The 18,648-nt window shown below is 43.2% G+C and overlaps 2 protein-coding genes across 4 annotated transcripts in view; one reads left to right on the forward strand and one right to left on the reverse strand.

Moving 5' to 3' along the window:
- The window catches only part of LOC124035453 (BTB/POZ domain-containing protein KCTD19-like), a 64,642-nt gene extending 59,397 nt beyond the window's left edge, over nt 1–5,245 (forward strand). For all 3 annotated transcript variants that reach the window (XM_046348904.1, XM_046348903.1, XM_046348905.1), the window contains 3 exons: nt 401–445; nt 4,881–4,985; nt 5,138–5,245. In XM_046348904.1, the coding sequence (XP_046204860.1) occupies nt 401–445; nt 4,881–4,900 (65 nt within the window). In that variant the 3' untranslated portion in view covers nt 4,901–4,985; nt 5,138–5,245. The remainder of the gene's footprint in view (nt 1–400; nt 446–4,880; nt 4,986–5,137) is intronic.
- Nucleotides 5,246–8,503: 3,258 nt separating this feature from the next.
- The window catches only part of LOC124035367, a 160,228-nt gene continuing 150,083 nt past the window's right edge, over nt 8,504–18,648 (reverse strand). The window contains exons 27-28 of the mRNA XM_046348828.1: nt 11,082–11,284; nt 8,504–9,324 (exon numbers count right to left, since the gene is read on the reverse strand). Of these exons, the coding sequence (XP_046204784.1) occupies nt 9,319–9,324; nt 11,082–11,284 (209 nt within the window). The 3' untranslated portion in view covers nt 8,504–9,318. The remainder of the gene's footprint in view (nt 9,325–11,081; nt 11,285–18,648) is intronic.

An 18,648-nucleotide genomic window follows, 5' to 3' on the forward strand; every position in this document is an offset into this window, starting at 1 on the left:
TTTAGCCTACACTCTGTGTAGTATTTAGCCTACACTCTGTGTAGTATTTAGCCTACACTCTGTATAGTATTTAGCCTACACTCTGTATAGTATTTAGCCTACACTCTGTGTAGTATTTAGCCTACACTCTGTGTAGTATTTAGCCTACACTCTGTATAGTATTTAGCCTACACTCTGTGTAGTATTTAGCCTACACTCTGTGTAGTATTTAGCCTACACTCTGTGTAGTATTTAGCCTACACTCTGTATAGTATTTAGCCTACACTCTGTATAGTATTTAGCCGACACTCTGTATAGTATTTAGCCTACACTCTGTGTAGTAGTTAGCCTACACTCTGTATAGTCAGTGGCCACGTATTTTCCAAAGGTAAATTTTAAAAAACATACTTTTCCCCCTCAGGTTACGGAGCCGACAAAGACCTAAATGTGAGAGGAGATATCAAGAGTAAGTCCTTCACCTGTTACTGTGAGATGGTTTGATATCTATGTTACTGTGAGATGGTTTGATATCTATGTTACTGTGAGATGGTTTGATATCTATGTTACTGTGAGATGGTTGATATCTATGTTACTGTGCTCAGTAAACGCTGTGAGACCACTGCATGCAGTACGCCTCCCTGTCCACAAGGGGGAGATGGAGACAACTTTCTGAAATCAGTCTCATGGTAGTCTATGGTAACAGTCTCATGGTAGTAGATATAGAAGTCTATAGTGGTAGTCTACCGTAACAGTCTCATGGTAGTCTATAGTAACAGTCTCATGGTAGTAGATATTCTAGTCTATAGTAACAGTCTCATGGTAGTCTATAGTAACAGTCTCATGGTAGTAGATATTCTAGTCTATAGTAACAGTCTCATGGTAGTCTATAGTAACAGTCTCTTGGTAGTAGATATTCTAGTCTATAGTAACAGTCTCATGGTAGTCTATAGTAACAGTCTCATGGTAGTAGATATTCTAGTCTATAGTAACAGTCTCATGGTAGTCTATAGTAACAGTCTCATGGTAGTAGATATTCTAGTCTATAGTAACAGTCTCATGGTAGTCTATAGTAACAGTCTCATGGTAGTAGATATTCTAGTCTATAGTAACAGTCTCATGGTAGTCTATAGTAACAGTCTCATGGTAGTAGATATTCTAGTCTATAGTAACAGTCTCATGGTAGTAGATATTCTAGTCTATAGTAACAGTCTCATGGTAGTCTATGGTAACAGTCTCATGGTAGTAGATATTCTAGTCTATAGTAACAGTCTCATGGTAGTCTATAGTAACAGTCTCATGGTAGTAGATATTCTAGTCTATAGTAACAGTCTCATGGTAGTAGATATTCTAGTCTATAGTAACAGTCTCATGGTAGTCTATAGTAACAGTCTCATGGTAGTCTATAGTAACAGTCTCATGGTAGTAGATATTCTAGTCTATAGTAACAGTCTCATGGTAGTCTATAGTAACAGTCTCATGGTAGTCTATAGTAACAGTCTCATGGTAGTAGATATTCTAGTCTATAGTAACAGTCTCATGGTAGTCTATAGTAACAGTCTCATGGTAGTAGATATTCTAGTCTATAGTAACAGTCTCATGGTAGTCTATAGTAACAGTCTCTTGGTAGTAGATATTCTAGTCTATAGTAACAGTCTCATGGTAGTCTATAGTAACAGTCTCATGGTAGTCTATAGTAACAGTCTCATGGTAGTAGATATTCTAGTCTATAGTAACAGTCTCATGGTAGTCTATAGTAACAGTCTCTTGGTAGTAGATATTCTAGTCTATAGTAACAGTCTCATGGTAGTCTATAGTAACAGTCTCATGGTAGTCTATAGTAACAGTCTCTTGGTAGTAGATATTCTAGTCTATAGTAACAGTCTCATGGTAGTCTATAGTAACAGTCTCATGGTAGTCTATAGTAACAGTCTCATGGTAGTAGATATTCTAGTCTATAGTAACAGTCTCATGGTAGTCTATAGTAACAGTCTCATGGTAGTCTATAGTAACAGTCTCATGGTAGTAGATATTCTAGTCTATAGTAACAGTCTCATGGTAGTCTATAGTAACAGTCTCATGGTAGTAGATATTCTAGTCTATAGTAACAGTCTCATGGTAGTCTATAGTAACAGTCTCATGGTAGTAGATATTCTAGTCTATAGTAACAGTCTCATGGTAGTAGATATTCTAGTCTATAGTAACAGTCTCATGGTAGTCTATAGTAACAGTCTCATGGTAGTAGATATTCTAGTCTATAGTAACAGTCTCATGGTAGTATATAGTAACAGTCTCATGGTAGTATATATTCTAGTCTATAGTAACAGTCTCATGGTAGTAGATATTCTAGTCTATAGTAACAGTCTCATGGTAGTCTATAGTAACAGTCTCATGGTAGTAGATATTCTAGTCTATAGTAACAGTCTCATGGTAGTCTATGGTAATAGTAGACAAAGGTTGTGGTATGTAGCATGGTATGGATTGTGTTTACTAGTTTTGGTATGTAGCGTTTGGTGTGGTATGTAGCGTGTTTACTAGTCTTGGTCATGGTATGTAGCGTGTGGCGTGGTATGTAGCATGGTATGGATTGTGTTTACTAGTCATGGTCTTGGTATGTAGCGTGTGGTATGGAATGTGTTTACTAGTCTTGGTCGTGGTATGTAGCGTGGTATGTAGCGTGTGGTGTAGTATGTAGAGTGTTTACTAGTCTTGGTCGTGGTATGTAGCATGGTATGGATTGTGTTTACTAGTCATGGTCTTGGTATGTAGCGTGTGGTGTAGTATGTAGCGTGTGGTATGGAATGTGTTTACTAGTCTTGGTCGTGGTATGTAGCGTGTGGTGTAGTATGTAGCGTGGTATGGAATGTGTTTACTAGTCTTGGTCGTGGTATGTAGCGTGTGGTGTGGTATGTAGCGTGGTATGTAGCGTGTATTGTGGTGTTTACTAGTCTTGGTCGTTGTATGTAGCGTGGTATGGAAGGTGTTTACTAGTCTTGGTCGTGGTATGGAAGGTGTTTACTAGTCTTGGTCGTGGTATGGAAGGTGTTTACTAGTCTTGGTCGTGGTATGGAAGGTGTTTACTAGTCTTGGTCGTGGTATGGAAGGTGTTTACTAGTCGTGGTATGGAAGGTGTTTACTAGTCTTGGTCGTGGTATGGAAGGTGTTTACTAGTCTTGGTCGTGGTATGGAAGGTGTTTACTAGTCGTGGTATGGAAGATGTTTACTAGTCTTGGTCGTGGTATGGAAGGTGTTTACTAGTCGTGGCATGTAGCGTGGTATGGAAGGTGTTTACTAGTCTTGGTCGTGGTATGGAAGGTGTTTACTAATCTTGGTCGTGGTATGTAGCGTGTGGTATGGAAGGTGTTTACTAGTCTTGGTCGTGGTATGGAAGGTGTTTACTAGTCTTGGTCGTGGTATGGAAGGTGTTTACTAGTCTTGGTCGTGGTATGGAAGATGTTTACTAGTCTTGGTCGTGGTATGGAAGGTGTTTACTAGTCGTGGCATGTAGCGTGGTATGGAAGGTGTTTACTAGTCTTGGTCGTGGTATGGAAGGTGTTTACTAATCTTGGTCGTGGTATGTAGCGTGTGGTATGGAAGGTGTTTACTAGTCTTGGTCGTGGTATGGAAGGTGTTTACTAGTCTTGGTCGTGGTATGGAAGGTGTTTACTAGTCTTGGTCGTGGTATGGAAGGTGTTTACTAGTCGTGGTATGGAAGGTGTTTACTAGTCTTGGTCGTGGTATGGAAGGTGTTTACTAGTCTTGGTATGGAATGTGTTTACTAGTCTTGGTATGGAAGGTGTTTACTAGTCTTGGTCGTGGTATGGAAGGTGTTTACTAGTCTTGGTATGGAAGGTGTTTACTAGTCTTGGTCGTGGTATGGAAGGTGTTTACTAGTCTTGGTCGTGGTATGGAAGGTGTTTACTAGTCTTGGTCGTGGTATGGAAGGTGTTTACTAGTCTTCGTCGTGGTATGTAGCGTGTGGTGTAGTATGTAGTGTGGTATGGAAGGTGTTTACTAGTCCTGGACTGTTGTCTGCTGTTGGTTTCCTCTGTTTACTGACCACAGCAGGAGAGAACAACTATCATGGAGCTGTACCCTTCTAGTTCATTACAACAGGACTGTTGGTTTCCTGTGTTTACTAGTCTTGGTAGGAGAGAACAACTATCATGGAGCTGTACCCTTCTACTGTTGTCTGCTGTTGGTTTCCTCTGTGTAATGAGAAACAGACTGCGTCCCTAATGGAAGACTACTTCCTATATAGTGCACTACTGGTTAAAAGCAAAGCACTATAACAAAAGGAAGAGGGAGTCATTTGGCACGTATCCAACAGTAGTTTAGACTGTAGAGGTTCTGTTTGTCTATATATATATATATATATATATATATTCCCTGCTGAGTCGTGGTCAACAAGGTGATTTGCATCCAGACAGTCTTGTCTCCAGGTCCAGATGTGGCTTTTGCCTGCTTCAATGTGTCCTGGGAGGACATGGTGTTTGGGAGGCAGTGCCATGTCTTTCTGACCGGACTCATCCTGGACTCCATGTTGACTAGAGGACTCCAAGGACTGCACTCTCAAGATAACCAACCTGGTCTATTTCCTCTGGGTAATAAGACTAGACGTCTGGGGGCAGTTTCCTGGACACACAGATTAAAATGTAAACTCTATGTTGAATCCAGGATTAGGTTTAACATGTGTCTGGGAAACTTCCCCTTGGTTGTTGGTTCATAAGGACTTTTTAAAAGAATTATTGCTAATATTATGGAGTTGATGTTCTGTTAAACTGTTTTGAGTGGTCACCTGAGGTGTCCATATTGGTTTGGTAAAGATGAGTCTCTTCGGGTGCAGCTCTCATTCCGTCCCTGAGCCCTTCTCTCCGTCCCTCTCGCCCCCCTCCGTCCCCCAGACAGGACAGGTGAAGGCTGAGGACTTTGTCTCTGAGCTGTTCAGAATCATTTGTTCTGAGAGACGGGAGAAGAGCAGAGAGCAGCTGCTCCTGCAGTGGTTGGAGGTGAGCGCCTTAGGATTTCCTCTCAGCGTTTCCCCTAGAATATTGTCCAGATCGGACACAACATTCAGGGCCTCTTGAACCAAAATCTTCAATTGAAATCAATCTAGCGTGACTTCTCTCTGAGAGATCCATCTTTCCTTTCCTTGTTCCAGTTCTCCCTTCCTCGAGCCCAGCGCTACTCTGACTGTCTGGAGCAGCTGGACAGAGGACACTGTCGTACAGTCAGTCTGTTTCCTTAAGACGACAGACCCAGTGTCCCCCACCTCAACACAGGCGACAGACCCAGTGTCCCCCCACCTCAACACAGACGACAGACCCAGTGTCCCCCCACCTCAACACAGACGACAGACCCAGTGTTCCCCCCAGCCTCAACACAGGCGACAGACCCAGTGCCTCCCCCTCCTCAACAGACTACAGACCCAGTGTCCCCCCCTCCTCAACACAGACTAGACCCAGTGTCCCCCCCCTCCTCAACACAGACTACAGACCCAGTGTGTGTCCCCCACCTCAACACAGTAAGACAGACCCAGTGTCCCCCCACCTCAACAGACTACAGACCCAGTGTCTCCCCCTCCTCAACACAGTAAGACAGACTACAGACCCAGTGTCCCCCCCCTCCTCAACACAGACTACAGACCCAGTGTCCCCCCTCCTCAACACAGACTACAGACCCAGTGTCACCCCCCTCAACACAGTAAGACAGACTACAGACCCAGTGTCCCCCACCCACCTCAACACAGTAAGACAGACCCAGTGTCCCCCCCCCACCTCAACAGACTACAGACCCAGTGTCCCCCCTCCTTAACACAGTAAGACAGACTACAGACCCAGTGTCCCCCCACCTCAACACAGTAAGACAGACTACAGACCCAGTGTCCCCCCACCTCAACACAGTAAGACAGACTACAGACCCAGTCCCCCCCCTCCTCAACACAGACTACAGACCCAGTGTCCCCCCTCCTCAACACAGTAAGACAGACTACAGACCCAGTGTCCCCCCACCTCAACACAGACTATAGACCCAGTGTCCCCCCTCCTCAACACAGTAAGACAGACTACAGACCCAGTGTCCCCACCCACCTCAACACAGTAAGACAGACCCAGTGTCCCCCCCACCTCAACAGACTACAGACCCAGTGTGTCCCCCCTCCTTAACACAGTAAGACAGACTACAGACCCAGTGTCCCCCCACCTCAACACAGTAAGACAGACTACAGACCCAGTGTCCCCCCTCCTCAACACAGACTACAGACCCAGTGTCCCCCCCACCTCAACACAGTAAGACAGACTACAGACCCAGTGTCCCCCACCTCAACACAGACTATAGACCCAGTGTCCCCCCTCCTCAACACAGTAAGACAGACTACAGACCCAGTGTCCCCCACCCACCTCAACACAGTAAGACAGACCCAGTGCCCCCCCCCACCTCAACAGACTACAGACCCAGTGTGTCCCCCCTCCTCAACACAGTAAGACAGACTACAGACCCAGTGTCCCCCCCACCTCAACACAGTAAGACAGACTACAGACCCAGTGTCCCCCCCACCTCAACACAGTAAGACAGACTACAGACCCAGTGTCCCCCCTCCTCAACACAGACTACAGACCCAGTGCCCCCCCCTCCTCAACACAGACTACAGACCCAGTGTCCCCCCACCTCAACACAGTAAGACAGACTACAGACCCAGTGTCCCCCCACCTCAACACAGACTACAGACCCAGTGTCCCCCCTCCTCAACACAGACTACAGACCCAGTGTCCCCCCACCTCAACACAGTAAGACAGACTACAGACCCAGTGCCCCCCACCTCAACACAGTAAGACAGACTACAGACCCAGTGTCCCCCCCACCTCAACACAGACTACAGACCCAGTGTCCCCCCTCCTCAACACAGACTACAGACCCAGTGTCCCCCCCCCCTCCTCAACACAGACTACAGACCCAGTGTCCCCCCCACCTCAACACAGTAAGACAGACTACAGACCCAGTGTCCCCCCACCTCAACACAGTAAGACAGACTACAGACCCAGTGTCCCCCCCACCTCAACACAGTAAGACAGACTACAGACCCAGTGTGTCCCCCCACCTCAACACAGACTACAGACCCAGTGTGTCCCCCCACCTCAACACAGTAAGACAGACTACAGACCCAGTGTGTCCCCCCACCTCAACACAGTAAGACAGACGACAGACACCCAGTGTCCCCCCCCACACCTCAGGAAGACATGTTGACTGACCTACACCCCCTCAGGATCCCAGTGAAAACCAACACCCTCCTTCTGGATACAAGAGCCAACACATGTTTATTAAAAGTTTGAACGAAGAGAGATGACAGGTGATGAAGACATTCAGGCTCCAGATTCAACGAGTGGAAAGTCATTTCGTTGTTGTCATTTGTATGTTGATTCCCTGCTGCTTTCTACATGCACAACGTTATCACAGTCTTCCTCTGCTTTCTCCTACACAATACTGGAACCAGAGAGCACCGCAGGTGCAAATATTTACAGACAGACAATGTACATTCAGAGGTTTTCCTTTCTTCTTAATGCCATCTTTAAAAAATACAAATACATGTATATGAACAAGAAACATTTTTTAAATTTTTATTATTTTTTATTTGAAACTCTGTAGGTGAAAGTAGCCTCCCTCTCTCTTCTTCTCTCGGTGGGTACCGTTCTCCTCTCTCCATTCTACAGCCCCGAGTCACTCAGCTGGGAGGACCTCGGACCAACTGGCTCTGACCTGTCAGGGAACTGACCTGGAGTCAGGCTCACGACACAAATAGCACCTTATTCCCTATATATAGTGCACTAGTTTTGGCCATAGGTCTCTGGTCAACAGTAATCCCCTACATAATGAATAGGTTGCTATTTAGGATACACCCTCAGTCAGACCTGAACGGCTACAGGAAGTGGCAACAGACCGAGACACAGAACAAAACTACAACACCACCACAGTAAAACAAGATGGAGGAATCTGACGTTATGTGAAGACACTGTAAAAGAGTCGTACCAGAATGCCGAAAAATAAACATGTTGCTTTGGACCTTTTTTGAAGAGTATGATTCAGAACTAGCCTTTCACCCCAGGGTATAACAGAACTAGCCTTTCACCCCAGGGTATACCAGAACTAGCCTTTCATCCCAGGGTATAACAGAACTAGCCTTTCATCCCAGGGTATAACAGAACTAGCCTTTCATCCCAGGGTATAACAGAACTAGCCTTTCATCCCAGGGTATAACACCAATCAACAGGTGAACCAGAACTAGCCTTTCATCCCAGTGTATAACAGAACTAGCCTTTCATCCCAGGGTATAACAGAACTAGCCTTTCATCCCAGGGTATAACAGAACTAGCCTTTCATCCCAGGGTATAACACCAATCAACAGGTGAACCAGAACTAGCCTTTCATCCCAGGGTATAACACCAATCAACAGGTGAACCAGAACTAGCCTTTCATCCCAGGGTATAACATTAATCAACAGGTGAACCAGAACTAGCCTTTCATCCCAGGGTATAACACCAATCAACAGGTGAACCAGAACTAGCCTTTCATCCCAGGGTATACCAGAACTAGCCTTTCATCCCAGGGTATAACACCAATCAACAGGTGAACCAGAACTAGCCTTTCATCCCAGGGTATAACACCAATCAACAGGTGAACCAGAACTAGCCTTTCATCCCAGGGTATAACACCAATCAACAGGTGAACCAGAACTAGCCTTTCATCCCAGGGTATAACACCAATCAACAGGTGAACCAGAACTAGCCTTTCATCCCAGGGTATAACACCAATCAACAGGTGAACCAGAACTAGCCTTTCATCCCAGGGTATAACAGAACTAGCCTTTCATCCCAGGGTATAACACCAATCAACAGGTGAACCAGAACTAGCCTTTCATCCCAGGGTATAACACCAATCAACAGGTGAACCAGAACTAGCCTTTCATCCCAGGGTATAACATCAATCAACAGGTGAATCAGAAGTTGCAGTAAAAGTGGTCAACAAGATGATAAAGAAACAAACCATTCATAAATTCACAGGAAACTATTAAAATAATTATTTACAGAATAACCCAATATAGTACAGGACAAAAACGACTGCAGCCACCAGTACTTTTGGGAAGAAAAATATAACAATATTTAAATTAACTTTAAAAAGAAACAATAGAAAAGCTATGCTCAAAAGTGGCTTTTCTTTTTGTTTAGAAACAGTCCCAGCTCTTTACAGTGTCCATGTGAGATGAGAGTTGCTGCTATGGCAGCGCGAGAAAACGAACACGTATTTGTCTCGTCTGTCTTCCTTGGCCTGGAAATAGCGTCTTTCTGGATATCAGACCTGTAGAGAGAGACCAGAGAACAGACTTACTACAGAGATACTACAAGCACCCAGACCTCCCATTAAAACACCACAGCTAGCCTGAAATACAGACCTGTTTCGTGCTAACATTCCACCTCTTGTACTCTTTGTGTCATTTGTTTGGCACGACAAGGAGATGAACGTTAGCACAAAGAGACTGGTACCCAGGCTATGTCACAAACAGCAGAGACTGGTACCCAGGCTATGTCACAAACAGCAGAGACTGGTACCCAGGCTATGTCACAAACAGCAGAGACTGGTACCCAGGCTATGTCACAAACAGCAGAGACTGGTACCCAGGCTATGTCACAAACAGCAGAGACTGGTACCCAGGCTATGTCACAAACAGCAGAGACTGGTACCCAGGCTATGTCACAAACAGCAGCAGCTTGGAGAAATACAGGCTTCCATACAGTATAGATTATAGCACAGCTCTTAGCCCATTATTCACATCTCATCTCAGTACCAGTGCTGATCTGGGATCAGTTTTCCCCTTTTTAGATCATAATGAATGAGATTACAAGGACTGGTGGGACCTGATCTTAGTTCAACCACTTCTACTCTGAGAAGCTCTGTGAATACAGGCCCTGGGCGTTGTTTAGAGGAGATTTGAGTTGAGGTGTTGTTTAGAGGAGGAGGTTTGAGTTGAGGTGTTGTTTAGAGGAGGTTTGAGTTGAGGTGTTGTTTAGAGGAGGTTTGAGTTGAGGTGTTGTTTAGAGGAGGTTTGAGTTGAGGTGTTGTTTAGAGGAGGTGGTTTGAGTTGAGGTGTTGTTTAGAGGAGGTGGTTTGAGTTGATGTGTTGTTTAGAGGAGGTGGTTTGAGTTGAGGTGTTGTTTAGAGGAGGAGGTTTGAGTTGAGGTGTTGTTTAGAGAAGGAGGTTTAAGTTGAGGTGTTGTTTAGAGAAGGAGGTTTGAGTTGAGGTGTTGTTTAGAGAAGGAGGTTTGAGTTGAGGTGTTGTTTAGAGGAGGAGGTTTGAGTTGAGGTGTTGTTTAGAGGAGGAGGTTTGAGTTGAGGTGTTGTTTAGAGGAGGAGGTTTGAGTTGAGGTGTTGTTTAGAGGAGGAGGTTTGAGTTGAGGTGTTGTTTAGAGGAGGAGGTTTGAGTTGAGGTGTTGTTTAGAGGAGGAGGTTTGAGTTGAGGTGTTTAGAGGAGGAGGTTTGAGTTGAGGTGTTGTTTAGAGGAGGTGGTTTGAGTTGATGTGTTGCTCCACTTACTCCAAGTAGGGTCCCAGTCAGGAATCACACTATAGTGGAAGGGCCTATGATCTGAGCTACTTTCTGGAGATGAATGGAGGGAAGGAGAGAGGGAGGGAGGGAGGAAGGGAAGCCAGGGTTACAGATGTGTTATGAGGAATGTTACAAGTATTGATCAAGTCAGCAGGGTTATTGATCAAGTCAGCAGGGTTATTGATCTTGTCAGCAGGGTTTTGCACAAAGCCAAGCTCATACAGGTGACATTTAATCAATCAATGAAATTATAGTTAACACAAATCAACAGTATATATCACATTCCATTACAGACAAACTATCAACCATTCTTCCATGCAGAATTCTTCCCTGCAGAATGCAGGGATCGTCACGCATCACAAATCAGACCTGCATTGAACTGAACTGGTGTTGTAGCGCTGGGCTGGAGAAAAACCCTGCACACACTGCATCTCTCCAGAACCAGGGCCACTGTGGATAAACTGTAACCTGACGAGCCTGTGAACCCACCCGTGACCATTACGTTCACTTACGGCTGAAATGTACTGGCTGTTGTAGTGCGGCTTGTCTTTGGGCAGGCTGGGGGAGGTCACGGCGTCGGACGGGGGACGGCAGGGGAACGAGGGATCCTCAGATAAACTGGCCTCAGGGAGGTGGCTGGACACACAGCCACTGTCTGAACCACTGGAGCCGCTGCCGGACAGACAGTGGGACGATGAACCTGAGCTCTCTGTAGCTGTGGAGGGAGGGAGGGAGGGAGGGGGAGGAGAGGGAGGGGAGGAGGGAGGGGGAGGGGAGAGGGAGGGGGGAGAGGGAGGGGAGGAGGGAGGGAGGGGGAGGGAGGGAGGGAGGGAGGGGAGGAGAGGGAGAGGGAGGAGAGGGAGGGGAGGAGAGGGAGGGGAGGAGGGGGGGGGAGGAGGGAGGGGAGGGGGAGGAGGGAGGGAGGGGAGAGGGAGGAGAGGGAGGGGGGGAGGGAGGGGAGGGAGAGGGAGGGAGGGAGGGGAGGAGAGGGAGGGAGGGAGGGGAGGGAGGGAGGGGAGAGGAGAGGGAGAGGGAGAGGGAGGGGAGGGAGGGAGGGAGGGGAGGAGAGGGAGGGAGGGAGAGGGAGGGAGGGAGGGGAGGAGAGGGAGGGAGGGGAGGAGAGGGAGGGAGGGGAGGAGAGGGAGGGAGGGGAGGAGGGAGGGGAGAGGGAGGGGGAGGGGAGAGGGAGGGGAGGGGGAGGGGAGAGGGAGGGGAGGAGAGGGAGGGAGGGGAGGAGGGAGGGGAGGGGAGAGGGGAGAGGAAGGGAGAGAGAGAGGAAGGGAGGGGGAGGGAGGGAGAGGGAGGAGGGAGAGGGAGGGAGGAAGGGGAGAGGGAGGGGAGAGGGAGGGAGAGAGAGAGGGAGGGAGGAGGGGAGGGAGAGAGAGGGAGGAGGGGAGGGAGGAGGGGAGGGAGAGAGAGGGAGGAGGGGAGGGAGGAGGGGAGGGAGAGAGAGGGAGGAGGGGAGGGAGAGAGAGGGAGGGGGAGGAGAGAGAGAGGGAGGGGGGAGGAGGGAGTGAGGGAGTGAGGGAGTGCGAGGGGGAGAAACGGAGAGGAGAGGAGTTGATCAACACTGATAGGTGGGTTTGGTTGGTACAGTAACTAAGACAAACTATATTAACTTCCAATCTGTAGAAACTCTGGGAATAGAATGGTTCATAACGCAGCGGAACCATCACAGAACAGTTGAAATAGATAAATATATAATAGATAAATATATATAAATATATAATAGATAAATATATATAAATATATAATAGATAAATATATAATAGATAAATATATATAAATATATAATAGATAAATATATATAAATATATAATAGATAAATATATATAAATATATCATAGATAAATATATAATAGATAAATATATATAAATATATAATAGATAAATATATATAAATATATAATAGATAAATATATATAAATATATAATAGATAAATATATATAAATATATAATAGATAAATATATATAAATATATAATAGATAAATATATAATAGATAAATATATATAAATATATAATAGATAAATATATATAAATATATATAAATATATCATAGATAAATATATAATAGATAAATATATATAAATATATAATAGATAAATATATATAAATATATCATAGATAAATATATAATAGATAAATATATATAAATATATAATAGATAAATATATATAAATATATCATAGATAAATATATATAAATATATCATAGATAAATATATATAAATATATAATAGATAAATATATATAAATATATAATAGATAAATATATATATAAATATATAATAGATAAATATATATAAATATATAATAGATAAATATATATAAATATATAATAGATAAATATATATAAATATATAATAGATAAATATATATAAATATATATAAATATATAGTACATTATGTAAATCATAAGAGATTTAAGGAGATAGATGGGATGGACAGAGAGTCGCTGATATACTGTATGTAGTCATGGAGGGATGATCTATACAGTATGTAGTCATGGAGGGATGATCTATACAGTATGTAGTCATGGAGGGATGATCTATACAGTATGTAGTCATGGAGGGATGATCTATACAGTATGTAGTCATGGAGGGATGATCTATACAGTATGTAGTCATGGAGGGATGATCTATACAGCATGGAGGGATGATCTATACAGTATGTGGTCATGGAGGGATGATCTATACAGTATGTAGTCATGGAGGGATGATCTATACAGTATGGAGGGATGATCTATACAGTATGGAGGGATGATCTATACAGTATGGAGGGATGATCTATACAGTATGGAGGGATGATCTATACAGTATGTAGTCATGGAGGGATGATCTATACAGTATGTAGTCATGGAGGGATTATATATACAGTATGTAGTCATGGAGGGATGATCTATACAGTATGTAGTCATGGAGGGATGATCTATACAGTATGGAGGGATGATCTATACAGTATGGAGGGATGATCTATACAGTATGGAGGGATGATCTATACAGTATGGAGGGATGATCTATACAGTATGTAGTCATGGAGGGATGATCTATACAGTATGTAGTCATGGAGGGATTATATATACAGTATGTAGTCATGGAGGGATGATCTATACAGTATGTAGCCATGGAGGGATGATATATACAGTATGTAGGGATGATCTATACAGTATGTAGTCATGGAGGGATGATCTATACAGTATGGAGGGATGATCTATACAGTATGTAGTCATGGAGGGATGATCTATACAGTATGTAGTCATGGAGGGATGATCTATACAGTATGGAGGGATGATCTATACAGTATGTAGTCATGGAGGGATGATCTATACAGTATGTAGTCATGGAGGGATGATCTATACAGTATGTAGTCATGGAGGGATGATCTATACAGTATGGAGGGATGATCTATACAGTATGTAGTCATGGAGGGATGATCTATACAGTATGTAGTCATGGAGGGATGATCTATACAGTATGGAGGGATGATCTATACAGTATGTAGTCATGGAGGGATGATCTATACAGTATGTAGTCATGGAGGGATGATCTATACAGTATGTAGTCATGGAGGGATGATCTATACAGTATGTAGTCATGGAGGGATGATCTATACAGTATGTAGTCATGGAGGGATGATCTATACAGTATGGAGGGATGATCTATACAGTATGTAGTCATGGAGGGATGATCTATACAGTATGTAGTCATGGAGGGATGATCTATACAGTATGTAGTCATGGAGGGATGATCTATACAGTATGTAGTCATGGAGGGATGATCTATACAGTATGGAGGGATGATCTATACAGTATGTAGTCATGGAGGGATGATCTATACAGTATGTAGTCATGGAGGGATGATCTATACAGTATGTAGTCATGGAGGGATGATCTATACAGTATGTAGTCATGGAGGGATGATCTATACAGTATGTAGTCATGGAGGGATGATCTATACAGTATGGAGGGATGATCTATACAGTATGTAGTCATGGAGGGATGATCTATACAGTATGTAGTCATGGAGGGATGATCTATACAGTATGTAGTCATGGAGGGATGATCTATACAGTATGTAGTCATGGAGGGATGATCTATACAGTATGTAGTCATGTAGGGATGATCTATACAGTATGTAGTCATGGAGGGATGATCTATACAGTATGTAGTCATGGAGGGATGATCTATACAGTATGGAGGGATGATCTATAGTATAGATCATCCCTCCATGACTACATACAGTATAGATTCTATACAGTATGTAGTCATGGAGGGATGATCTATACAGTATGTAGTCATGGAGGGATGATCTATACTGTATGTAGTCATGGAGGGATGATCTATACAGTATGTAGGGATGATCTATACAGTATGTAGTCATGGAGGGATGATCTATACTGTATGTAGTCATGGAGGGATGATCTATACATTATGTAGTAATGGAGGGATGATCTATACAGTATGTAGTCATGGAGGGATGATCTATACAGTATGTAGTCATGGAGGGATGATCTATACAGTATGTGCTCATGGAGGGATGATCTATACAGTATGTAGTCATGGAGGGATGATCTATACAGTATGTGCTCATGGAGGGATGATCTATACAGTATGTAGTCATGGAGGGATGATCTATACAGTATGTGCTCATGGAGGGATGATCTATACAGTATGTAGTCATGGAGGGATGATCTATACAGTATGTGCTCATGGAGGGATGATCTATACAGTATGGAGGGATAATCTATACAGTATGTAGTCATGGAGGGATGATCTATACAGTATGTAGTCATGGAGGGATGATCTATACAGTATGGAGGGATGATCTATACAGTATGTACTCATGGAGGGATGATCTATACAGTATGTAGTCATGGAGGGATGATCTATACAGTATGGAGGGATGATCTATACAGTATGTAGTCATGGAGGGATGATCTATACAGTATGTGCTCATGGAGGGATGATATATACTGTATGTAGTCATGGAGGGATGATCTGTACAGTATGTAGTCATGGAGGGATGATCTATACAGTATGGAGGGATGATCTATACAGTATGTAGTCATGGAGGGATGATCTATACAGTATGTAGTCATGGAGGGATGATCTATACAGTATGGAGGGATGATCTATACAGTATGTAGTCATGGAGGGATGATCTATACAGTATGTAGCCATGGAGGGATGATCTATACAGTATGGAGGGATGATCTATACAGTATGGAGGGATGATCTATACAGTATGTAGTCATGGAGGGATGATCTATACAGTATGTAGTCATGGAGGAATGATCTATACAGTATGGAGGGATGATCTATACAGTATGTAGTCATGGAGGGATGATCTATACAGTATGTAGTCATGGAGGGATGATCTATACAGTATGCAGTCATGGAGGGATGATCTATACAGTATGGAGGGATGATCTATACAGTATGTAGTCATGGAGGGATGATCTATACAGTATGTAGTCATGGAGGGATTATATATACAGTATGTAGTCATGGAGGGATGATCTATACAGTATGTAGCCATGGAGGGATGATATATACAGTATGTAGGGATGATCTATACAGTATGTAGTCATGGAGGGATGATCTATACAGTATGGAGGGATGATCTATACAGTATGTAGTCATGGAGGGATGATCTATACAGTATGTAGTCATGGAGGGATGATCTATACAGTATGGAGGGATGATCTATACAGTATGTAGTCATGGAGGGATGATCTATACAGTATGTAGTCATGGAGGGATGATCTATACAGTATGTAGTCATGGAGGGATGATCTATACAGTATGTAGTCATGGAGGGATGATCTATACAGTATGTAGTCATGGAGGGATGATCTATACAGTATGGAGGGATGATCTATACAGTATGTAGTCATGGAGGGATGATCTATACAGTATGTAGTCATGGAGGGATGATCTATACAGTATGTAGTCATGGAGGGATGATCTATACAGTATGTAGTCATGGAGGGATGATCTATACTGTATGGAGGGATGATCTATACAGTATGTAGTCATGGAGGGATGATCTATACAGTATGTAGTCATGGAGGGATGATCTATACAGTATGTAGTCATGGAGGGATGATCTATACAGTATGTAGTCATGGAGGGATGATCTATACAGTATGGAGGGATGATCTATACAGTATGTAGTCATGGAGGGATGATCTATACAGTATGTAGTCATGGAGGGATGATCTATACAGTATGTAGTCATGGAGGGATGATCTATACAGTATGTAGTCATGGAGGGATGATCTATACAGTATGGAGGGATGATCTATACAGTATGTAATCATGGAGGGATGATCTATACAGTATGTAGCCATGGAGGGATGATCTATACAGTATGGAGGGATGATCTATACAGTATGGAGGGATGATCTATACAGTATGTAGTCATGGAGGGATGATCTATACAGTATGTAGTCATGGAGGGATGATCTACACAGTATGTAGTCATGGAGGGATGATCTATACAGTATGTAGTCATGGAGGGATGATCTATACAGTATGGAGGGATGATCTATACAGTATGTAGTCATGGAGGGATGATCTATACAGTATGTAGTCATGGAGGGATGATCTATACAGTATGTAGTCATGGAGGGATGATCTATACAGTATGTAATCATGGAGGGATGATCTATACAGTATGGAGGGATGATCTATACAGTATGTAGTCATGGAGGGATGATCTATACAGTATGTAGTCATGGAGGGATGATCTATACAGTATGTAGGGATGATCTATACAGTATGTAATCATGGAGGGATGATCTATACAGTATGTAGTCATGGAGGGATGATCTATACAGTATGGAGGGATGATCTATACAGTATGTAATCATGGAGGGATGATCTATACAGTATGTAGTCATGGAGGGATGATTTATACAGTATGTAGTCATGGAGGGATGATCTATACAGTATGTAGTCATGGAGGGATGATCTATACAGTATGTACTCATGGAGGGATGATCTATACAGTATGTAGTCATGGAGGGATGATCTATACCGTATGTAGGGATGATCTATACAGTATGTAGTCATGGAGGGATGATCTATACAGTATGTAGTCATGGAGGGATGATCTATACAGTATGTACTCATGGAAGGATGATCTATACAGTATGTAGGGTTGATCTATACAGTATGTAGTCATGGAGGGATGATCTATACAGTATGTAGTCATGGAGGGATGATCTATACAGTATGTAGTCATGGAGGGATGATCTATACTGTATGTAGTCATGGAGGGATGATCTATACGGTATGTAGGGATGATCTATACAGTATGTAGGGATGATCTATACAGTATGGAGGGATGATCTATACAGTATGTAGTCATGGAGGGATGATCTATACAGTATGTAGTCATGGAGGGGTGATCTATACAGTATGTAGTCATGGAGGGATGATCTATACAGTATGTAGGGATGATCTATACAGTATGGAGGGATGATCTATACAGTATGGAGGGATGATCTATACAGTATGTAGTCATGGAGGGATGATCTATACAGTATGTAGTCATGGAGGGATGATCTATACAGTATGTAGGGATGATCTATACAGTATGTAATCATGGAGGGATGATCTATACAGTATGTAGTCATGGAGGGATGATCTATACAGTATGGAGGGATGATCTATACAGTATGTAATCATGGAGGGATGATCTATACAGTATGTAGTCATGGAGGGATGATTTATACAGTATGTAGTCATGGAGGGATGATCTATACAGTATGTAGTCATGGAGGGATGATCTATACAGTATGTACTCATGGAGGGATGATCTATACAGTATGTAGTCATGGAGGGATGATCTATACCGTATGTAGGGATGATCTATACAGTATGTAGTCATGGAGGGATGATCTATACAGTATGTAGTCATGGAGGGATGATCTATACAGTATGTACTCATGGAAGGATGATCTATACAGTATGTAGGGTTGATCTATACAGTATGTAGTCATGGAGGGATGATCTATACAGTATGTAGTCATGGAGGGATGATCTATACAGTATGTAGTCATGGAGGGATGA

This window comes from Oncorhynchus gorbuscha, linkage group LG05, assembly GCF_021184085.1.
Source record: "Oncorhynchus gorbuscha isolate QuinsamMale2020 ecotype Even-year linkage group LG05, OgorEven_v1.0, whole genome shotgun sequence".
Lineage (NCBI taxonomy): Eukaryota > Metazoa > Chordata > Actinopteri > Salmoniformes > Salmonidae > Oncorhynchus > Oncorhynchus gorbuscha.